This window comes from Dermacentor albipictus, chromosome 1 (genome assembly GCF_038994185.2).
Source record: "Dermacentor albipictus isolate Rhodes 1998 colony chromosome 1, USDA_Dalb.pri_finalv2, whole genome shotgun sequence".
NCBI lineage: Eukaryota > Metazoa > Arthropoda > Arachnida > Ixodida > Ixodidae > Dermacentor > Dermacentor albipictus.
Window position 1 is genome coordinate 325,663,519 of NC_091821.1, and position 20,732 is coordinate 325,684,250.

The window sequence follows — 20,732 nt, forward strand, 5'->3', positions numbered from 1 at the left end:
AGTTGTTTTTAATTGGCTTGCGACGACCGTTATGACATCAACCATTTTTTGTAAGTTTATTATCATAAAACAGATCGCAGATACTTTGGGACATGGAGTCGAATCATATGCCATGTGAGGGTGCTCCGCGTGGCTGCAGAATCTGTCGCATAGAAGATGAAAACGACGGCATCACTTCTCGCGGAATGCCGTCATTCGACAACAAATTGAGCTAGACTTGTTTTTTGTCCTCTTTGTTCAACGCAAGCTAAATAAGGAAGCATCCGATTACAAAAGTGGTAAAAGCCAATTCCTATAAGCCTATAAGAAAGAATGACATGGAATACGGCCTTACGCACTTCTGCAAATTTTTCTGAGTGGGGCTTGACTTGTGGTGCGTACGAACATCCAAAGACACTGAGGTAATAGTTCTAGGAAACCTGCAAGGTGGATGAGTGGATGTCTCATTTTCCATTTTTTATTCCAAAGGTACTGTACGCCATGACTGCTATCTATTTAGCTAGGGACAAAGAGCGAGCCGTACGACTGTGTTATAATATATCCGGTATATAGTACGTTTTACTGCAAACGTTTTACGTATTTGGTTTTTCGAAATTTCAGGTGGCAGTGTATCTAGAGGGCGCCGTGCCACTAATGGACGACGTACTGGGCACCTATGCACGGAAGGTGAAAGATGGCTGCACGCTGGTAATATCCAGGTGGCCATTTTCGAACGCAGTGATTTGTTAATTACTTATGTTATCAACTAAAGCGTGCATCACGAAAAAAGAAATCATCGTTACTAAAAAAAAATAAATTATGGGGTTTAACGTGCGAAAACCACTTTCTGATTATGAGGCACGCCGTAGTGGAGGACTCCGGAAATTTCGACCGGGTTCTTTAACGTGCACCTAAATCTAAGTACACGGGTGTTTTCGCATTTCGCCCCCATCGAAATGCGGCCGCCGTGGCCGGGATTCGATCCCGCGACCTCGTGCTCAGCAGCCCAACACTATAGCCACTGAGCAACCACGGCGGGTATCATCGTTACTAATTCTATAGCTGTGCTTAAATCACAAAGGATTGGAGCCGTTGTCAGGTTTATTTCGTGATATTATAAATGTACGCTAGTTTCATCGCTGGCTTTTCCGCAACATTTGATTGTTTAATTACAATTGAGAAGTGGCATAAACAAGTGAACAAATAAAAACCTATGTACACACGTACGGGCGCAGTGATGAGAACTTAGCGATAGCGTGCCTGAATCGATGAGCAATATAGTGGGCACCATAAGACATATATATATATATATATATATATATATATATACATATATATATATATATATATATATATATATATATATATATATATATATATATATATATATATATATATATATATATATATATATATATATATATATATATATATATATATATATATATATATATATATATATATATATATATATATGAAGAAAAGAGAAATGAAAATGGACGACACAACAACTTGTCGCCGGCCGGAACCCAACCCACAATCTCTGAATTAAACGTGCGCTGCACTACCTATTGTGCTACTGCAAGGGCGGTCAATCCGTCTACTATCTTTGGTGTTTATGTTTACTGTTTATGTTTCTATTTATGGAGTGTTAGCCAGCGCTACCCAGAGCCATGGTGGGCGGATGTGGAACATCTTATGTTCCCCGATGGCGTCACGTAACACGTTGTGTTAGGCGGAGAGGTCATGGCTAATAGGCCTTCGCATGCTATGTTACCTAATATCAGCAAGTGAGCCAGATTCTGCACCCGCGCGATATATATATATATATCTTGTTCGTGCTTGTAGCTTAAACACAGCTAATCCACTCAAAACCAAGTATGGTCCTGCTTCCATGTTACTTTGCTGCAGTCGTGCACGTCCCTTGAGGCTGAGTTTGCTTCAACTTTACATACAGGGCACATATGCATGCAGGAATGAGCAGTGTGCTGTAGGAAACCACAGTTTGCTTATTATTACATAGGTTAGTACCGAGAAAGTCCGCCTAAACAGAGAGGGTGATGCTTTGGGCAACGCTCTTAGCTTTCATTGCACGCTGTTTTAGCGTTTGGAGCTACGGCCAGCATTAGGATAAACGAGTAATGGCCCATATGAATGAGAGAGCTTGCAGATCATTGGGCTGTGGGCTCAAGGATAAGTTCTTCGAGCCTTTCGGCCAGCTGGGGCTCCCGTATGCCGAACTGTGGGCGTTTGCTGGCCCACTTATACTGATGCTTTTACTTCAGTCTTTATCTGAACATACTACATACAACCTTGCAGGGTCCAGCAGCCCAAGGTCATATGCTTAGCAGTAACGGTAAGACACTCAAGTTAAATGGTATTTTCCTGGAAGCATTGTTGTTTAGGAGGCTTCTACAGCGGCATAAGGAAACGGTGCGAAGGCCTTAAGGACAGTGCGCTGTATCTTTCTTTTTCTTCTTCTCGCGTCGCCGTAGTCGCAGTACACTAAGGCACCGACGAGTCACGAAGCCAAAAAATGAAGCGTCGTTCCTACAAAAGTTTTGGTTTTTAGCAGGAACTGCCTTTGTCTGCTTGGAAGAGCATTCTTTTCGGTCATCCGGGCATTAGAGCAATAGACGCGATGAAAGCATTCGTTTGATGACCTACGAGCTACCATCTGACACTGCATAAAGCCAACAGACAATGAAGCCAAGGAAAGTATCGGGAAATTAACTATGGTTTCATGAAAAAAAAAACGGGAAATGAAAGTGGATGAAAAGATTACTTTTCGCCAGTCGGAACCGAAGAACCCACATCGGGCAAAGCAGGGTAATCCACATTATCCCGCCATGGCTCTGAGAGGCGCTGGCTAACACTCCCAGATATAGTAAACGTAAATAACAAAGTTAGTCGACGAGTTGATAGCCATCGCCGTAGTGTAACGTACGCGTTCGGCTCCCACCGTTCGGCTCCCACCGGCGACAAGTTATCTTTTCGTCCCCTTTCATTTCCCTTTTGTTCATTATTTTCTACATCCCAATTTAAAGCCACAGGTAATTTCCCCATACTTTCCTTGGCTTCATTGTGTGCTGGCTTTGTGTGGTCATGATCAACAAAATCGAGCCCCTTCAGTTGCCCTTCTTCTCTCGCTCACTGACACAAGCACTACTCAGTCCTTTTGAATATACCTGTGTCTGATAGATTGTCTCGTGCGCAGGGCCTGCGTAGCCGAAGTATATGTCAAACACTATTCTGATGTTGAGCACTACGCTTATTGTAATTGTAGTCTGCATCAGTAAAGAGATTGTTCATATCGTACTTACATAGCGTAGATACGCAGTTCCCACTTGTATAGTGCAGCAGGTCACGCTGTATATATCAAACCAAGTGGACATAAGATGCAATGTTTGTGTGTATTTCTCATCTTCCTGGGTTTTCCTTTATTCTATCTTTCTACTTGCCCAAGCATCGTTAAAGGCATAAAAGAAGCCTGTGTACTTAGAGTCAAGGTATCCGCTCCTAATGAATGTTGCCTCGAAAAAGGTATTGTGCACTGAGAGAAACGATCGACGAATGGAAAGAATAAAATGTTTTGTTGCGTGAATTGGTGTCCTCAGTAAAAATTAGCACTTAACGGACAGCGATAACGGCAAGCACGATCAGCAGTCATATAATCGAATAGCACTGATGAGTACGTACTTTTCAATTGATACAGTGGCATGTTGCCTTCCAGAGCAGCCCGTGGAACTTGTGTTGTTTTGAAAATGTATACGACTGTGTTCGTGGCTTGCGTACAATTCGATTGTGAATGAGCCATCTCACTATCCAAGTGACAACCTTCACGAATATGCTGGTACAGGAGGTGCGTCGTGCGATAACGTTATAGGCGTGCCAATTTGGAGAAAGCGATCACAGGCCAAAAGTAAAACGTCACCACGTGTCGACATATTCCTCTCGCGCTCACCCATTCCACCGTCAGTGATGTTATTGCCGCCATGAACTCTTAGCTCACCACAACTTCCTCACATGCGTCATTAAGCTGATCGCTTCATGTTTCCGTGCTGAAAAAGTGCACACTTTGAACAAATATGAAAAGAAAGATATTGTCCTGTGTGCTTCTTTTCGTTCCTGTTCAAATTATGTGCTTATGTAAACCTTCCGTACTTGTACGCTTCTTTCTTTTTATTTCGAGGCTCGGAACCCATCGAAAATTCAACCAGCTGATCAAAAAAGAAAAAAAAGTGCAATAAATGACTCTCCAACCGATGAACTACGCTCTAGTCCAGCACATTCCTTTCCTTAACTTAGATATGCAGCTGTTTATAATGTTCGCACAGCAAATTCAATGGCCCTCGACTGATTAAGTAAGAACTTGAGTTAACATACGGTTCAGGAAATCCTTCCAGGTCATTACCCCCGTCTGCGAGGTTAAATTCTCTTCTTTTGTAAACTCGATCTCCTCTTTACTGGCAGCTCTGCAGTGGCAGGTCGGGCAAAGTGGGCAACTCCTGGAGCGCGAATTTTCCGTGAGTGCTCTAATTAGCTTATACGCAACCTTGCCCACTTCAAGCACCGTTGACTTCTGACTCCTTTCACGTTTGATCTTTTTTTTTTTTGCGTATCCAGAGGAAGAATGGAACAGAACAAATCAAGAACGAAAAAATGAAGAGGCGAGCACTGCACAAGTAAACGTATTCAATGGCTACACAGCTCGCCGTTGTGTCGGTCATTTTTCTGCCCTTAGAAGCGCTCGTCCGTGCGTGAGGTCGTTCGCTCTCGGTTTTCGCCGGCCCGTATCAAGCTCAGCCTCGCAGACGCTCGAGGCGTGACCTATAACATTACACGTCGAAAGGCGTTCTTTTTTTTCAGTTACCAAGACCTGCCGTACAGTCGACGTGAATTAGAGGTGGGAGGGAGTTGAATAGAAACATGTAGCGTTTCGCCACGATTCGATAAAATGCCGCGCTGCGCCGTGCTGCGTCCCACGAGCCTTAGTCGCCACTAGGATTCTCTCTCGCTGCGCTGTTCCACTGAGGCCTGCTAAGGAATTCCAGAGGCCGCGTGAAACCTCGGGTGCTGCTGGTTGCGCTGTGGAAATTCCGGTTATTGGCTCTGTCGTGTATTCACTATTTGCATTGGGCGAAAGCGTTTTTAGCTACTGTATATATAAGCGGCTATCACAACATTACTTCCCTTTACATGCACGATGCAGATGACATGGATAGATGAATTTCCGGAAGTTCGCCCTGCTTTACGCTACGCAAAATGTACAAACGCGGCCATTAATAGGGAACAGTGTACACAATAAAATTAGTTTACTATGGAACAACAATTCTAGCAACAAGGAAAACTTACTTATTTCTAAGGTCCTTTCTTTTTGTCTACCCTTGCGAACAAATTAACCTAATCCCCTTCTCGTTGATAGTCAAACGACATTAGCTGTGGGGCGAAGTATGCGTAAATATGTGTGCCTATTAATTGTCTTCTTTTCGTCAACATTGCAATCTTTAAGGCGTATGTCGCAAGCGTGCCACGGCTCACTCTATATAACTAGCCACCAAAACTAAGTTCTTGTATTGTATTTTTTCTCATGCACCATGTTATTGAGCTCCACGCTCTGGTAAATAGACGACTTGCCCCGCTCTCAAAATATTAGTTTCTCATTACGGCAACTCCAAAACACTGCAAGTTCGCGGTAAGGCGCCAGCTAAGCCTAACTCGAGTGCTTGGCGCAGAAGAGTGAGCGAAGCAGAAGAACGCTTTCAGGCGAAAACCGCAAAGCCGCAAATGTTTTCCCTTAGGATCTGCTGAAACTCCCGTTACGATCAGGCAATCAACAGTCGGCGATGACCACAGGACTAGGTTGTGCAGCTCTACCTATTTGTTTTAAGCCCCTGCGGCCAACTATTCTAATCTACAAAGTATTCACTTGCGAACTTTCTGCACTACTAGTAATCACAGTTTCTTATACTTCTTGTTGTTCTTCGTTTTCTTAATATGATTTGTCTTGCGCATTAACTTTTACTTTGCACACATCGAAGATAATGTTCAAGAGAGAAGGCCGAGATAGTTTGGCCACCTAACGGGAATAAACGAAAAGCGCATCAGTGAAAGAGCAATGAAGATTGAGGCACTCGAGGAACGAGAAAAGTGATTCTCTACCAACATAGATTTCTGAGCTATCAGGAGAAGAAGGAAGCTAAGGCAGGGAGGTCAACCAGACGCGCGTCCGGATTGCTGTACGCGACACGGGGCAGCATTAATAAAGTGCCCCTTGTCGGCCAATTAATAAAGCAAGGTGCAATCAAACACGAATCGAAGCATATTGTAAAGCCCGAAATACAAATTGAATTGGAGATAAATTTGTTTACGTTCAGTGAACTCATGAGAATCGAGAAAGGAGAAAATTTAATTAAGAACTTGACAGGGTAGTCTTACAGACGTTGTAAGAGACGTATTTCTTACATTACAGTCCCACCAGAACCTTTACAGCAATGGCTCGCCTGAGAGAGGCGAGCAGCTTAGAACCTAATAAGAAAGCGAACATGTAGTTGATGACCAACGGCGCCATAGAAAGGTATTAACAACAATAGGGACACGATGGCTCACTGTGTCTCTCTTGTGGTTTCTGTTCTGACATGTCTGTTATGCAGCTGTTTCTCCGCACTGGTGCTTTTGTTTTCATGTTTGTTTTTTTTGCGTACAACACATTCTCTGTTGCTGATCATCACGTGTCAGCCAAAACCCAGTATTTCGGGCTGCTCTGAAAACATATTAGTATAGTCAAACAACACAGAGGTACGTGCTCCATATGTCATGAAATATAAAGAATAAAATGGTGCGGACAGTGGTCGTAACACCGTGTTCAGGCATTTTGTTTTCAAAGATGGTAGCATGGAACTACTACAATTACTACTACTACTACTACTACTACTACTACTACTACTACTACTACTACTACTACTACTACTACTACTAATAATAATAATAATAATAATAATAATAATAATAATAATAATAATAATAATAATAATAATAATAATGATAGATAGATAGATAGATAGATAGATAGATAGATAGATAGATAGATAGATAGATAGATAGATAGATAGATAGATAGATAGATAGATAGATAGATAGATAGATAGATAGATAGAAAGATAGATAGATAGATAGATAGATAGATAGATAGATAGATAGATAGATAGATAGATAGATAGATAGATAGATAGATAGATAGATAGATAGATAGATAGATAGATAGATAGATAGATAGATAGATAGATAGATAGATAGATAGATAGATAGATAGATAGATAGATAGATAGATAGATAGATAGATAGATAGATAGATAGATAGATAGATAGATAGATAGATAGATTGATTGATTGATTGATTGATCATATATTTTCATCATCCCAAATACAATGGTCCTTGCATCATTTAGCTCCAACACCTGGAACTTTTGCGTTTTGAGACTGAGCTTGCGAGTTTGGACCATCCCAAGACATGACGCTAATGTCGGCTCTTCGCGCATTCATTTTTTGAATATTCGAAAGAATGCGTATGTGCTGAATGAAAACAAATTTAAGTACATCGGTTGTTTGAGGTTCAATTTCATAATTGTCATCGGCCTTCCTCCTTTATTATATATTAATAAAAAATAGATTTTTGAATGCGTTGGGAATAAACAGAGCAGAAATACAACAGTAAAAAACTTGTTGGAAGATATCTCACAACCTCGGAAAACCTGTGACCGAACACAGCAATAAGTTTTAACTAGCACTGAAGATGAGAGCTCCACCATCGACACTGTTGGCAAATTTTCCATTTTATTTTAAGTTTCGCAATTCGACAACACCTCATTGTACCATCGTCTTGTATTTCATAATATGACACGTATAGTTTTCTTTTTTGACGGTTGACCATGTGTCGCCGGCTAACCACTTTTACAACGTTATCACGTGAGCTTAAGAATATGCCGGTCCTTGCCCGGCTGTCTCAGTGACAATGAAAAAACTAATCCGCTTTAACACTCGCTGCATAGCGCGGGACTTCAGCCGTGCCAATGCTTCACCAGAAACTACAAAGGGGTTTCCGCTAGGCTATCCGCGCATCCGACACCCTAGACGCAGTTCACATGATGATGACGTCACCGCCAACTCACTCTCCGCGCAGCACGAGTCCGATGGAGACGCACATTCATCGAGTGACGCGGGCGCCCAAGTGCGCCCATCCATGCCGCCGGGTTCACGTGACCACGCACGCCATCTCCGGCCACCGGAAGTTCCCGGATGCCACTGCGGCAGAGACCGGATGTAACGTAATGAATGGCGGAGGACGCGCATGAACGCAAATATATTTAGCCGGACGCAAACGCATGCGCCGTCGACGAGCACCCGGTTATGCTGCGTGCGTTCGACGGTTGACACACGCTATTCTCGGCCAACATCCGCAAGGAGGCAACAGCTGACACAAAATGGGCAGGGAACAGATGTGCGCAGGTAGCTACGCCGCCCAAGGCGTTGGAGCAGGCCAACTTGCAGTATTTTTGCGTGTCTTTATGTGAGAGCAATAAAGAAAAGACAAGCTTGGAGTTGATTTAAAGCCTTGCGAACATTTCGGTCACATTATTATTATTATTATTATTATTATTATTATTATTATTATTATTATTATTATTATTATTATTATTATTATTATTATTTGTTTTGAACACATATACATAGTTAACAGGAAAGGGAAAGCGAGGAGCAGGCTGGCAACTGCCACCAGAAGGGGCACAACGCCTGCCTACTCTTCTGAAGGTAGGTGACAGCAACACAGAAAAGGAAGATAGGAAGGAGGGGAGGAAAGAGGAAAGGAAGAGCAACAGGGCAAATCTAAAGACTAAAGTAGAACACAGTACAGATAACACACAGTAGGGCCGGTCACTGAAGCTCACGCTACTACGCAATGTTGAATGTTCACGCTACAAACGTGAACCTAAGTTGGTTAACTCTACAAAGGTAAGTAGGGCGCGATGGGCCTGATCACGTGCAATTTTGTTGCGATTTCCGTCATGTGTCAGAAATGACAGAAAAAAAAATTTGCTTCGTTATGTTGCTTTCCGACGTAGATGCGAGGAATGGTGAAGAATAATAAAAAGAAAAAGAAAAAAGAAAACGGAGAGAGAGATTGAGATGTAGAGCTGTTACACATGAAATCAGCTTTGTCCTATCGAACATTCTCCCCATGTCGCACTTTAAGATACAAGAATTGTGTCACAACACTACATTTTGTAGAAAAGGAAAGGAAGGTATTGTTGCTGATTTGAAACGGGCGATCAGTTATTAACGAAGAAGTCACGGAAATAAACAAGGGCCTAGTGCTACCAGTTACATTGGGTGTGATTCTGTTTTCCTCCGCTTCGTTGTTTCAAATAGGAAACGACTCACTCTTCAATCCGCCAGACCTTGGTTTGGCGGCTGTGCGAGAACTTCCATACTGGATAACATAAACCAAATGTTCCTTCCAAATGTTGCCGCCAAACACCCTCAGAATAAAAGGAATCACAACTCAATTTGAAGAATTGACATATTCTACCATATTTGGGTCAGTTTCCAGAAGCTCTCATACTATACTGATAATGCGCAATGTCTTTTCTTCTCTTTTTTTTCCGGTAAGCTTGCCGGGAAGCATATCTACAAAAAATTGTCAAATGGTGTCAGGTGAATGCATGCAGCCCTGTTTGATGCATTCGCTTTACTCAGACGGAGTCAGATGAACGCGTTCCACAGAATGCGTCGTTTGTATGCTTTGTTTTATCACTGAGTTTGTGGCGTTTTCCATCAAACACCAAGAGTAATATTCAGACGCATATGATCTTTGTGTGCTTGTGTCGACCACTGCGTAGGTCCTAGTTATAGCCTAGCATTTGCAGTAGCACGCCAGGCCATCAGTCAGACAAATATCTCGAGGTAGCATAACCTTGGTTTGTAGCGCAAAGTGACACACACACGTGCTAGAAGAAGACGGGACGAGCGCTTCGTGTGACTAGTCTGTGTGTGTGCGTCGCTTCGCGCTACAAACCAAGAATATGTTAGCTTACCAAATCGCCCAACATTATATTCTTTTGCAAAACATCTCCAGCCTTTTATTAAAGTGACACTGCAGAAAAAAAAGCTAAGTGTGGACTCTATCAGACTATTACACTTCTATGCAATATCAACAAATGCGCTCTCAGTGTGTGAAGAGGTTAAGTCAGATACGACGCAAGAAAAAAGGACAAGTGGTGACGCCGCCTTCAAATTCCCGCGCTAGCCCGCCATGATGGTCGTGAATGTTTACGGCATCTGCTCGGCTCTAGTTCTTTTTTTTGTAATCAGTGAATTTAGACTGCAGCTCATTTTAAATTTGCCAGGTACTGAACTCAGCAAGTTTCAGTTAATATTAAGCAGCCATAATATCCCAAACTACGCCATTTTTTCGTACTGGCTATGGTCGGCAAATGCTTCACAACAAACTTCCACGCCTACTAAATGACTATAATGAACAACAAATCCATACTGGCGAAGCAAAATTATCTGAGTTGTACGCGTTCTTTCTAGTCTAACATTGACCTCTAGAGCTGTTTATGATTTGTATTGAATTATATTGTTTTAATGCCAGTATTACTACGCATACTTTGTTATGAAGTGTTGTGCTGGCGTTCGATACTAAAGCGAACTGACATGTTAACGCATGATGCCCTGTGTAGGGCACTAACTAGTGATGTGTTTAATTTTAAGGTGTTATCAAAGTGTATGACAATGTTGTGTTGAATATGATGGTTTTGTGAAAGTGTACGACCATGTCACAAAATGTGTGTGCCTCTGCTGCTGTCTTTGCCAGTATGAGAGCGAAGGACTCCCTCAAGCCATCCTTGAATGGCTTTTCCTTTCGCCTCCCATCACGTGTGTATGCGATAAAGAAATAATCAATCAATCAATCAATCAATCAATCAATCAATCAATCAATCAATCAATCAATCAAATACAAGATACTTCGATATCCGTAACGACACATGGACGCACTGGTGCTGACATATCGGCGCGAAGTTCAAGAAATCCATCTTTCATCTTCACCATTCTAATAATCAACTTCACACCAGCAAGTTAGCTGTAATGAAGTTTCGAAATACTGTTCTATCAATTTGAAACAATTAAGTGTTTGTTTTTAATGTTTCTTTATAGTCAGCATATCTATCCACCGAATGTGGGAACGCGCATCGTCTAAGATATGCGAGGACTCTCCCAAATGAAGTCGAATATTGGGCAAATGTACTTCCACCGGCAATGACTTGGTTCAACGAGGGAAATAGTCCTTGTCCGTGTGCCTGTCTGTTTCCTTTCTTTCTTTCTTTCTTTCTTTCTTTCTTTCTTTCTTTCTTTCTTTCTTTCTTTCTTTCTTTCTTTCTTTCTTTCTTTCTTTCTTTCTTTGTTGCCACTTCTTGCTGCGCGATTGCTTTTCTAACTGGAGCGTGCACACCGCGCAGGCGACGACGAGGTGCGGGTGTGGCTGACCGTCCCCAGCAGCGCGCTCCTCGAGCCGCTGATGAGCTCGTCGGCGGCGGCGCTCGGATGCCGCTCGTCCAAGAAGAAGACGGTGCACTTCGCGCTCCCCGGCCGCGTCATCCGCCCGCTGCAGTGGCGCGACGACGTCATCTGGGCGCGTGTCGAGCCCATCAAGGGGCGCCGGCACGCGACCGTCGGTGGCGGCCACCTGTTCCAGCCTCCCTCGTCGGAAACGTCGTCGACCACCGTGATCACCGCGGAGTGCACCGCCACCCACGTGCACCGGCGCAGCGCGAGCAACTGTTCCTCCGTGGACTCGAATTACGCCAACGTGTCCTCGCAGGAGGACAATCAGTCGTCGTCCAGCGGAGACTCCGTCCCAGTAAGCATTTACTTTTCGCGACTCGTGAAACTCTCCTGCAATGGGCGCACTGAGAAAAAGAAACAAAAAACAACTGAAATGAACTTTGAGCAGGCATCCTTATTTTTTTTTTTCGTACCGTGTCTGTCCCATTTCTTTATGAGACCAGATACATTTATTAACATTTCTTTCTTTCTTTCCGCCCAACCATTTGGCTGTTCCTTCCTGTTTATCGTCAAAAAGCTCCTCAACAGTGCGTCGCACTCTTCTCGTGGGCTGACCTAGTTTTCTTTTGACAACGACTTCAACCCTCGTTGTCATATCAGTCTTCTTTAGCCATTACAACAGTGTTTAGTATAAATCCCAACGACCCCAATACACGCTTGTTTCAATGTCCGCCTTGAATATGCGAATATGCCGTCCCTGCAAACTTCTTAATCTCATCCGCCCACCTAACTTTCTGCCTCCCCCTGCTACGCTTCCCTTCCCTTGGGATCCAGTCCGTAACCCTTAATGACCATCGGTTATCCTCCCTCCTCATTACATGTCCTGCCCATGCCCATTTCTTTTTCTTGATTTCAACTAAGATGTCATTAACTCGCGTTTGTTCCCTGACCCAATCTGCTCTTTTCTTATCCCTTAACGTTACACCTATCATTCTTCTTTCCATAGCTCGTTGCGTTGTCCCCAATTTGAGTAGAACCCTTTTCGTAAGCCTCCAGGTTTCTGCCCCGTAGGTGAGTACTGGTAAGACACAGCTATTATACACTTTTCTCTTGAGGGATAATGTCGACCTGCTGTTCATGATCTGAGAATGCCTGCCAAACGCACCCCAGCCCATTCTTATTCTTCTGATTACTTCTGTCTCATGATCCGGATCCGCCGTCACTACCTGCCCTAAGTAGATGTATTCCCTTACTACTTCCAGTGCCTCGCTGCCTATTGTAAATTCCTGTTCTCTTCCGAGACTGTTAAACATTACTTTAGTTTTCTGCAGATTAATTTTTAGACCCACTTTTCTGCTTTGCCTCTCCAGGTCAGTGAGCATGCATTGCAATTGGTCCCCTGAGTTACTAAGCAAGGCAATATCATCAGCGAATCGCAAGTTACTAAGGTATTCTCCATTAACTTTTATCCCCAATTCTTCCCAATCCAGGTCTCTGAATACCTCCTGTAAACACGCTGTGAATAGCATAGGAGAGATCGCATCTCCCTGTCTGACGCCTTTCTTCATTGGGATTTTGTTGCTTTCTTTATGGAGTACTATGGTGGCTGTGGAGCCGCTATAGATATCTTTCAGTATTTTTACATACGGCTCGTCTACTCCCTGATTCCGTAATGCCTCCATGACTGCTGAGGTTTCGACAGAATCAAACGCTTTCTCGTAATCAATGAAAGCTATATATAAGGGTTGGTTATATTCCGCACATTTCTCTATCACCTGATTGATAGTGTGAATATGATCTATTGTTGAGTAGCCTTTACGGAATTCTGCCTGGTCCTTTGCTTGACAGAAGTCTAAGGTGTTCCTGATTCTATTTGCGATTACCTTAGTAAATAGTTTGTAGGCAACGGACAGTAAGCTGATCGGTCTATAATTTTTCAAGTCTTTGGCGTCCCCTTTTTTTATGGATTAGGATTATGTTAGCGTTCTTCCAAGATTCCGGTACGCTCGAGGTCATGAGGCATTGCGTATACAGGGTGGCCAGTTTCTCTAGAACAATCTGCCCACCATCCTTCAACAAATCTGCTGTTACCTGATCCTCCCCAGCTGCCTTCCCCCTTTCCATATCTCCCAAGGCTTTCTTTACTTCTTCCGGCGTTACCTTTGGGATTTCGAATTCCTCTAGACTATTTTCTCTGCATTATCATCGTGGGTGCCACTCGTACTGTATAAAGCTCTATAGAACTCCTCAGCCACTTGAACTATCTCATCCATATTAGTAATGATATTGCCGGCCTTGTTTCTTAACGCATACATCTGATTCTTGCCAATTCCTAGTTTCTTCTTCACTGTTTTTAGGTTTCCTCCGTTCCTGAGAGCATGTTCAATTTTATCCATATTATACTTCCTTATGTCAGCTGTCTTACGCTTGTTGATTAACTTCGTAAGTTCTGCCAGTTCTATTCTAGCTGTAGGGTTAGAGGCTTTCATACATTGGCGTTTCTTGATCAGATCTTTCGTCTCCTGCGATAGTTTACTGTTATCTTGCCTAACGGAGTTACCACCGACTTCCATTGCACACTCATTAATGATGCCCACAAGATTGTTGTTCATTGCTTCAACACTAAGGTCCTCTTCCTGAGTTAAAGCCGAATACCTGTTCTGTAGCTTGATCTGGAATTCCTCTATTTTCCCTCTTACCGCTAACTCATTGATCGGCTTCTTATGTACCAGTTTCTTCCGTTCCCTTCTCAGGTCTAGGCTAATTCGAGTTCTTACCATCCTGTGATCACTGCAGCGCACCTTGCCGAGCACGTCCACATCTTGTATGATGCCAGGGTTAGCGCAGAGTATGAAGTCTATTTCATTTCTAGTCTCGCCGTTCGGGCTCCTCCACGTCCACTTTCGGCTATCCCGCTTGCGGAAGAAGGTATTCATTATCCCCATATTATTCTGTTCCTCACTACATGCTCAGTCACTCTTCGGTGTATCAGTTCCGCAGACACGAAAGCTATACACAGTGGCTGCAGTGGTAGGAAGTCGTCTAGCACCAACGAGCAAAGCCCATCTGACGAAAACATTCTAGAAAGCACCGCACTTGGCAGAGCGTACGTATGGGGAAACAATTTTTCAATATTTCGCTTTTGTAAGTCCCCGTAAGAGAACAACCTGAAAGGTAATTTGATGCGGACAATTAAGTGCGATATGTCTTTTCTGAAGCATACTGCGCAACTGCTGATTCGACACTCATATCATACATAAATGTTTATGATTTATGTTACTTCTTTTACTGTTCAGCTCACTAGGAACCTTATAAACGTATTCCCAGTAAAGAAAGAAAAGCGTTTCAGTAATATCCGTTGTTCTTATTTTTTACGAAGTTATTTCTTAAGATTTCTTTATTTTTTAACGTTATGTTCAAGTTAAAAATGCCTTTTCCAAATTTCGGTAATGAACGACGGCAGAACCAAAGCTTCTTTATACGTGTCTCTACTTAATCAAGCAATCTGGCACATCACGCATGACTTTATATTGAAGTGTGCGAAATGCATCGCACGCAAATTAAATTGTTGCGGTGTACCAAACTTCTGTGTCGGGATGCTTCACTTTTCAAACATGAAAATAGCCTATCGCTATATAACCTGCGCCTAAAATGCTCTCTGTGTAAAGAAATCGGGCAGAAATAACCAGCCGGAAATTTAAGTTGCAGTGTAACCGGGTTGCTACGGTTCGCTGGTTTTATATTTTTAAAAGTATCCATGAACGAATATTTCCTGCGTATTTTGGTAGATCTTGTCTTCCACCTATCACTACACGAAATATTTTATATTTGTTTTTGAAACAATGTGCAAGCATGTTTAGGATCCCTGACAGATGTGTGCACCAAAATCTTGATTTAGGGTTCGGATGCCGAAGTAATTACGAACCTGCACCGAATGGTAATGCTAGAACCTCTTGTTTTCATTATTGGGTATTCTGCTGCCCGCCTATTTCGCGCATCCTTACAGAATGTGCCTGCAACATCGGAGCCCCTTAATTTTCTTTCTGTACTTACAGAAATAGTTTGTTAAGGCTATAAACTTAACAGAAATAGGGGGAAACTTGCAGTTGTTTTCTCTTTGCATAGCGCTAGACATTAATAATCACATATTCCGACAAAGAGAGAGGTATATTTAGAGCAAATATAGTGAATATACTAACTCTTGAAGCGACTATAAGTCTGCTGTGATAGTGGACGCAAAGAAATGCGATAAACGATCGTGGAAATGGGCGAAAAAGGCAACCATTCCACGGTAATTCCTAAGAGAGTAGGAATTACCGTGGAGAGTGGAGGGGACTGAGTAGTGAAGACGTCGCAAAGAAAGCGCACAATAACAGCAACTTGGAGCAAACCAGAATAACCTGCAAGAACCGCGCAAGTATTGCAGAGCGCCACCACGCGAAGACAAAGAAGAATAGCTCTATAAGGCCTTCGTAGCAGGCCCAACGTGATGGTCCACTGAGTAGCCTGTGCAACATGGTACTCTCGCTGACCTACGCGAGGCACTCCGAAGTTAGGCTTGCTACGGTCTCTATGGACATCGCGCCTCGAATAATGTGTTAGGCAGCGGACTGTACCATTTGCTTTATTTCGGATCCGTTCACTCAACCGGAAAGACTCGGGCTTGCTCCCCTGAACTCGCCGGCATTCAGTGCCACTGGCTTCACCCTGACGTGGTGTTGGATATGTTGGATATGTGGTGCTCAGCAGTCAAGTTATATGTGGTGCTCAAACGCACGCACGCACGCACGCACGCACGCACGCACGCACGCACGCACGCACGCACGCACGCACGCACACACACACACACACACACACACACACACACACACACACACACACACACACACACACACACACACACACACACACACACACACACACACACACACACACACACACACACACACACACACACACACACACACACACACACACGCGCGCGCACACACACCGCTGCAGTGTCCAGTGGACTACGTTGCTTCAGCATGTCGCATTGTCCTAAACATTTATACCACAATGTGCTCCTGCATCTGTCGGCCCCCTTCTTGACCATGGGTCTCTGTGTCGAGGAGTTCATATCGCACTCAGTTGCCTTTTCACTGCAAAATAGTGGCGCAACTACGAGAATTGGAGCCCCCGTGCAAAATTCAGGAAACAGCAGGAAAGTCAACCACTTGGACAGGATGTCAGCGAAGCGCCTGCAACGTTGGAGGCGTCTACCACATTGAAGGAGCTACCATCCAAGGAAACTCTTGTGGGACTTCTGAATAGGAGTAGGGCGTGCTTAGTATGCAACTATGAAGGTGCTTATATAGGGGCTTTATAGGTGCCTAGTAAGCCCCTATAAAGCGAGGTATAAGAAGGAAGAAGAAGGATGTGCTTGCTGCGGTAAAGCGAGGAAAACATTATAGCATGTTTTATTAGAATCTGAAGATATCTGTCCAGCGATCAATTTAGGCACCACTGGACTTCTTGAAGCCCTTTGGTTCAGCGAGAGCAGGGGGAAAGTAAACATGCCCATAATGGAGATTAGTAAGAGGCGATCGGAAGATTGGTGGAAGTAAGGAAACGACAAAAAACAAACGTAGATGTACAAAAGCAAAGTTCACGATAGGAGGTCAGAAAATTTGGTTATTTGAATTCATTGGGTGTTTTTTTTTCTTTTTCTTTTCTTCTGTTTTAACCTAAGTAGGACATTAGACAGTATAATAGGAAGAGTTTGGTGCCGCAGCCCATCGCTCCGTTCAAAAGGGAACGCTCGTAACATCCATCCATTCATCCATTCATTACATAATGGAGAGGTTCAGTGGCATTCTTTATGCAGCACATTCTCTGTGGGTTCTCTGCCTTGTCTCTGTGCGTGCTAGTGCAATATCGTTGGGCGATCTGCCGTCTTCGGAGCCAAATCCACGGAGGCTCTCGCCTCGGGCGTCATCTATACACAAAAGTGAACGAGCGCTGCTACTGTTTCTGAATAAGGCTGGATAGTTAAACATCATTTGATTGCTTGCGAGGGAAACACTCATGCTTGTAAGTTTCCGAGTGCATTTACGTCTTGTCATTTTTTATTCATATCCCCGCTTATCGCTTCCTTGTAATGCACGGTTGCAAACAAGGTTGTTGCTTAACAAAAAATGTGTTTGCGTGGATGTAGCGCTTGTTGCTATGCTTTCCTCTTGCTTTATGTTTCTTTTTTTTAGCAATAACAGAAAGTAAGAGAATGCCGCAATGGTTAGTAGAAAGCCAAGAGTGCTAACAACTGTGCTATATAGCCGAGGTTAAGCATGCTGGGACATGCCAAATGCCTCACAGTTAAATCTGCTCCTCCAGACCAGTCAGACGCATGCTTGAGGTGTTGCGGATGTCCTCTGTGCGGGTCACTCAGCACACTTTGTGTTTCACCTGAAAACACTCACACACACAGATATACGTGTGTGCATTGCAGATGTTGCAATTGCTTTCCGCGTGTATGCAGGCGATGTACATTCCGACGTGCTCCCTTGGCAAATAATTGCGACTTCGCAATGCCCGAAGACAGCCAGCCACTCACTCGCAAAACGCATCGGCGCTAGTTTCTAACGTGAAACGGCGCTGGGCTTTGGGCGACACAATTTATTTCTCGCTTCCTGCCCGACCGACTTGAATGTTTCGCAGTCCATTCGCTCCGGCGATTTCGCGCGCTCTCACCCCTTCAGGCTCCAGCTCAACACGCAACGAGCCTGTCGTTTGCAGCTCGGAAACTCGTTTCGCTTCTCGGGGGAGCGCTGAAAAAAGAAGCTCAGACCCTTCATCGCAGTATCTGTCTCCTGCTCCGTAGCCGCCTAAAAGCCCGCTTTTATTTCACATCAGTTCGTTCTTCGGAGCACAATTTCATCTAGTAAAGAATACGACACGACAGCTGAGAGCAGTCGTCCGAAAGATTTACGCGCAGTGGCGACGTACTTTATCGACCGGCAGCAGGCGCTGAGCAAGCGAAAGAGGAAGGCCCACACGGTTTGCCGGATGCATTCCTCGAAGGCCCGGCGGCGGATTATCCTATTATTCTTACTGTGCGCGATTAATTTGGCGAGTTCCTCTCGCTATGCGACGCCCTCTTGGCGAACGCTGCCGTTTCATGGCTTGGAATGGATGATAAAGACGCGTCCAGCCGCCATTGTGACAGCTTCGTGCGTCTTGTAAATATACTCTCTCTCTCCGTATATATATATATATACACACAGAGTGAGAGGAAAGGGTGTTAACCAAGGGGCCCCATTTTTATTAGTCATATCATAAGAAGTGAACAGACAGAGCCGCCAAGGAGAACGCAGGGGAAATTACTTGTATTTACTAATTGAATTAAAGAAAGTGATAAACTCATGGAATTGAAAGTGAATTAAAAAACAACTTGCCGCAAGGTGGGGAATAATCCCACGTCTTCGCATTACGCGTGCGATGCTATACCGATTGAGCTACCATGGCACCGTGTTTCCGTCCGCTTTCCGGGGTATTTATGTGTTACCACTAGAACTAACCCTGGAGATGTTAGCGAGTAAGAAAAGCTGCGCTTAACCTTGGACACTGGGATAGCGAGCGCAGGTACCAGACGATGAAGTGAGGACAGGGGTTCTGGCGGATGGTCCATTTCTATTACTATATATATACATATATATATATATATATATATATATATATATATATATATATATATATATATATATATATATATATATATATATATATATATATATATATATATATATATATATATATATATATATATATATATATAAATATATATATATATATATATGTATATGGTTACGGTTACAGGGCCACTTGTTCAAAACGTGCAACTCCACTACTTCTCCATTACTGCAAATTACAAAAGCGACTTACACGTATACACGCCACTGACTCGTCTAGCAAGCCTCTGCGAGCAAGAAAATGTACTAGTACGAATAAATAGACAAACAGCAAGTCTAAAATAAAGAAACTCTAATGCGAGAGTAGCGACGCTGTTGCAGCTTGCGCTTCCGTCACGCTCGGTTGACTGAACGTAACGCGGCAAATATCATCGCTCCAGGGACCCGGCGGTAAGATAAGGAGTGCCCCGAAAGGAAGCCCTTTAAGCGTGTAGTGTCGTTGCTCAGTAATTGATCGTTTTTGTCGACTTCAGTAAACAATAAAAAAGAAATGGCGTCCTGCGGCACATTCGCGAAGCTTAACGAGCAGCTGGCGCAGGAAGGGGTTTGGCAAGTGTCTTAAAGACACCATCGAGCGCTCGTCTATCCTACGTAGGCGATCTCCGGAAAGAGCGCAGAGCTTTCCCACTCTGGATTAGCACTGGTAGGCACGATGTATTGCGTACTGGTGTATCTCGCGAAGTATTTGTGTTAGAGGCTCAATCATGTGCTGCGAACCGAGACACTGAGTGAGCCCTCATCAGATAGCTTCAAAGAGTCTTAGAAGCTTAGGAACGCAAGAAGAGGTCTCCGTATGCATGTGTGTTCACTGCGCTTTTGCTGCGCTTCCTTGTACCTTTTGTTTGTAGACTCATGAGAGACCAAATTAGCAGGTAGTCTTCTCCGTTCTGTTGAACGCCTGCATCCCTGCCTTTCCCTCTGTCATCCCGACTCTTTCAGAGCTGGTATTTAACCCTCGAGGCGGCTGAAAGCATGAATGGATTTCTTGTGCGAGTGTGGTCAGATGAAGGAACGTGTGTTTTCACGAAAACAATGAAGTTTATTTCAATAATCCCGAGATCACGTGTAGGTGATTTCCTGACAAGGAAAGCTTTCTATTTAGTGCGAAATCGCAATATTCCATAGAAACTCTATAAAAAAAAGCGTTCATGTTTTAACCGCCTTTATTTGAACAGTTCCAAAATTCCATAAGAATAATAGAAAAACGTTTTCGGTTTGAGTACTTTCGTCTAAAGAAATGCCCTTTTACACTACACCACTGCAATTTAATAGAAACAAACCCCTAAATATTCACAGAGTGGCTGTGGCTCTAAGGATACTTACAAAAAAAATCGGTCATTTTCTGTTTGATATTACAAAAGCCGCTCCCCACTATTAGTTCTTGCAGAATTAATTTGATTCCTACCAAGGCATGTGTTATGTTAAAAAAATTACAGGGTCTCTTAAGATCTCTTGTAAGAGGTG

At 43.5% G+C, this 20,732-nt stretch overlaps 1 protein-coding gene across 9 annotated transcripts in view; it reads left to right on the forward strand.

Annotated features, from left to right (window-relative positions):
* LOC135910189 (uncharacterized) overlaps nt 1-20,732 on the forward strand; it is a 328,772-nt gene that overhangs the window by 221,100 nt on the left and 86,940 nt on the right. For 8 of the 9 annotated variants that reach the window (XM_070531648.1, XM_070531652.1, XM_070531644.1 and 5 more), the window contains exon 2: nt 11,496-11,896. In XM_070531648.1, the coding sequence (XP_070387749.1) occupies nt 11,555-11,896 (342 nt within the window). In that variant the 5' untranslated portion in view covers nt 11,496-11,554. Of the gene's footprint in view, nt 1-8,209; nt 8,304-11,495; nt 11,897-20,732 lie in introns of those variants that run through there. The other variant, XM_070531651.1, reaches the window with a different exon arrangement.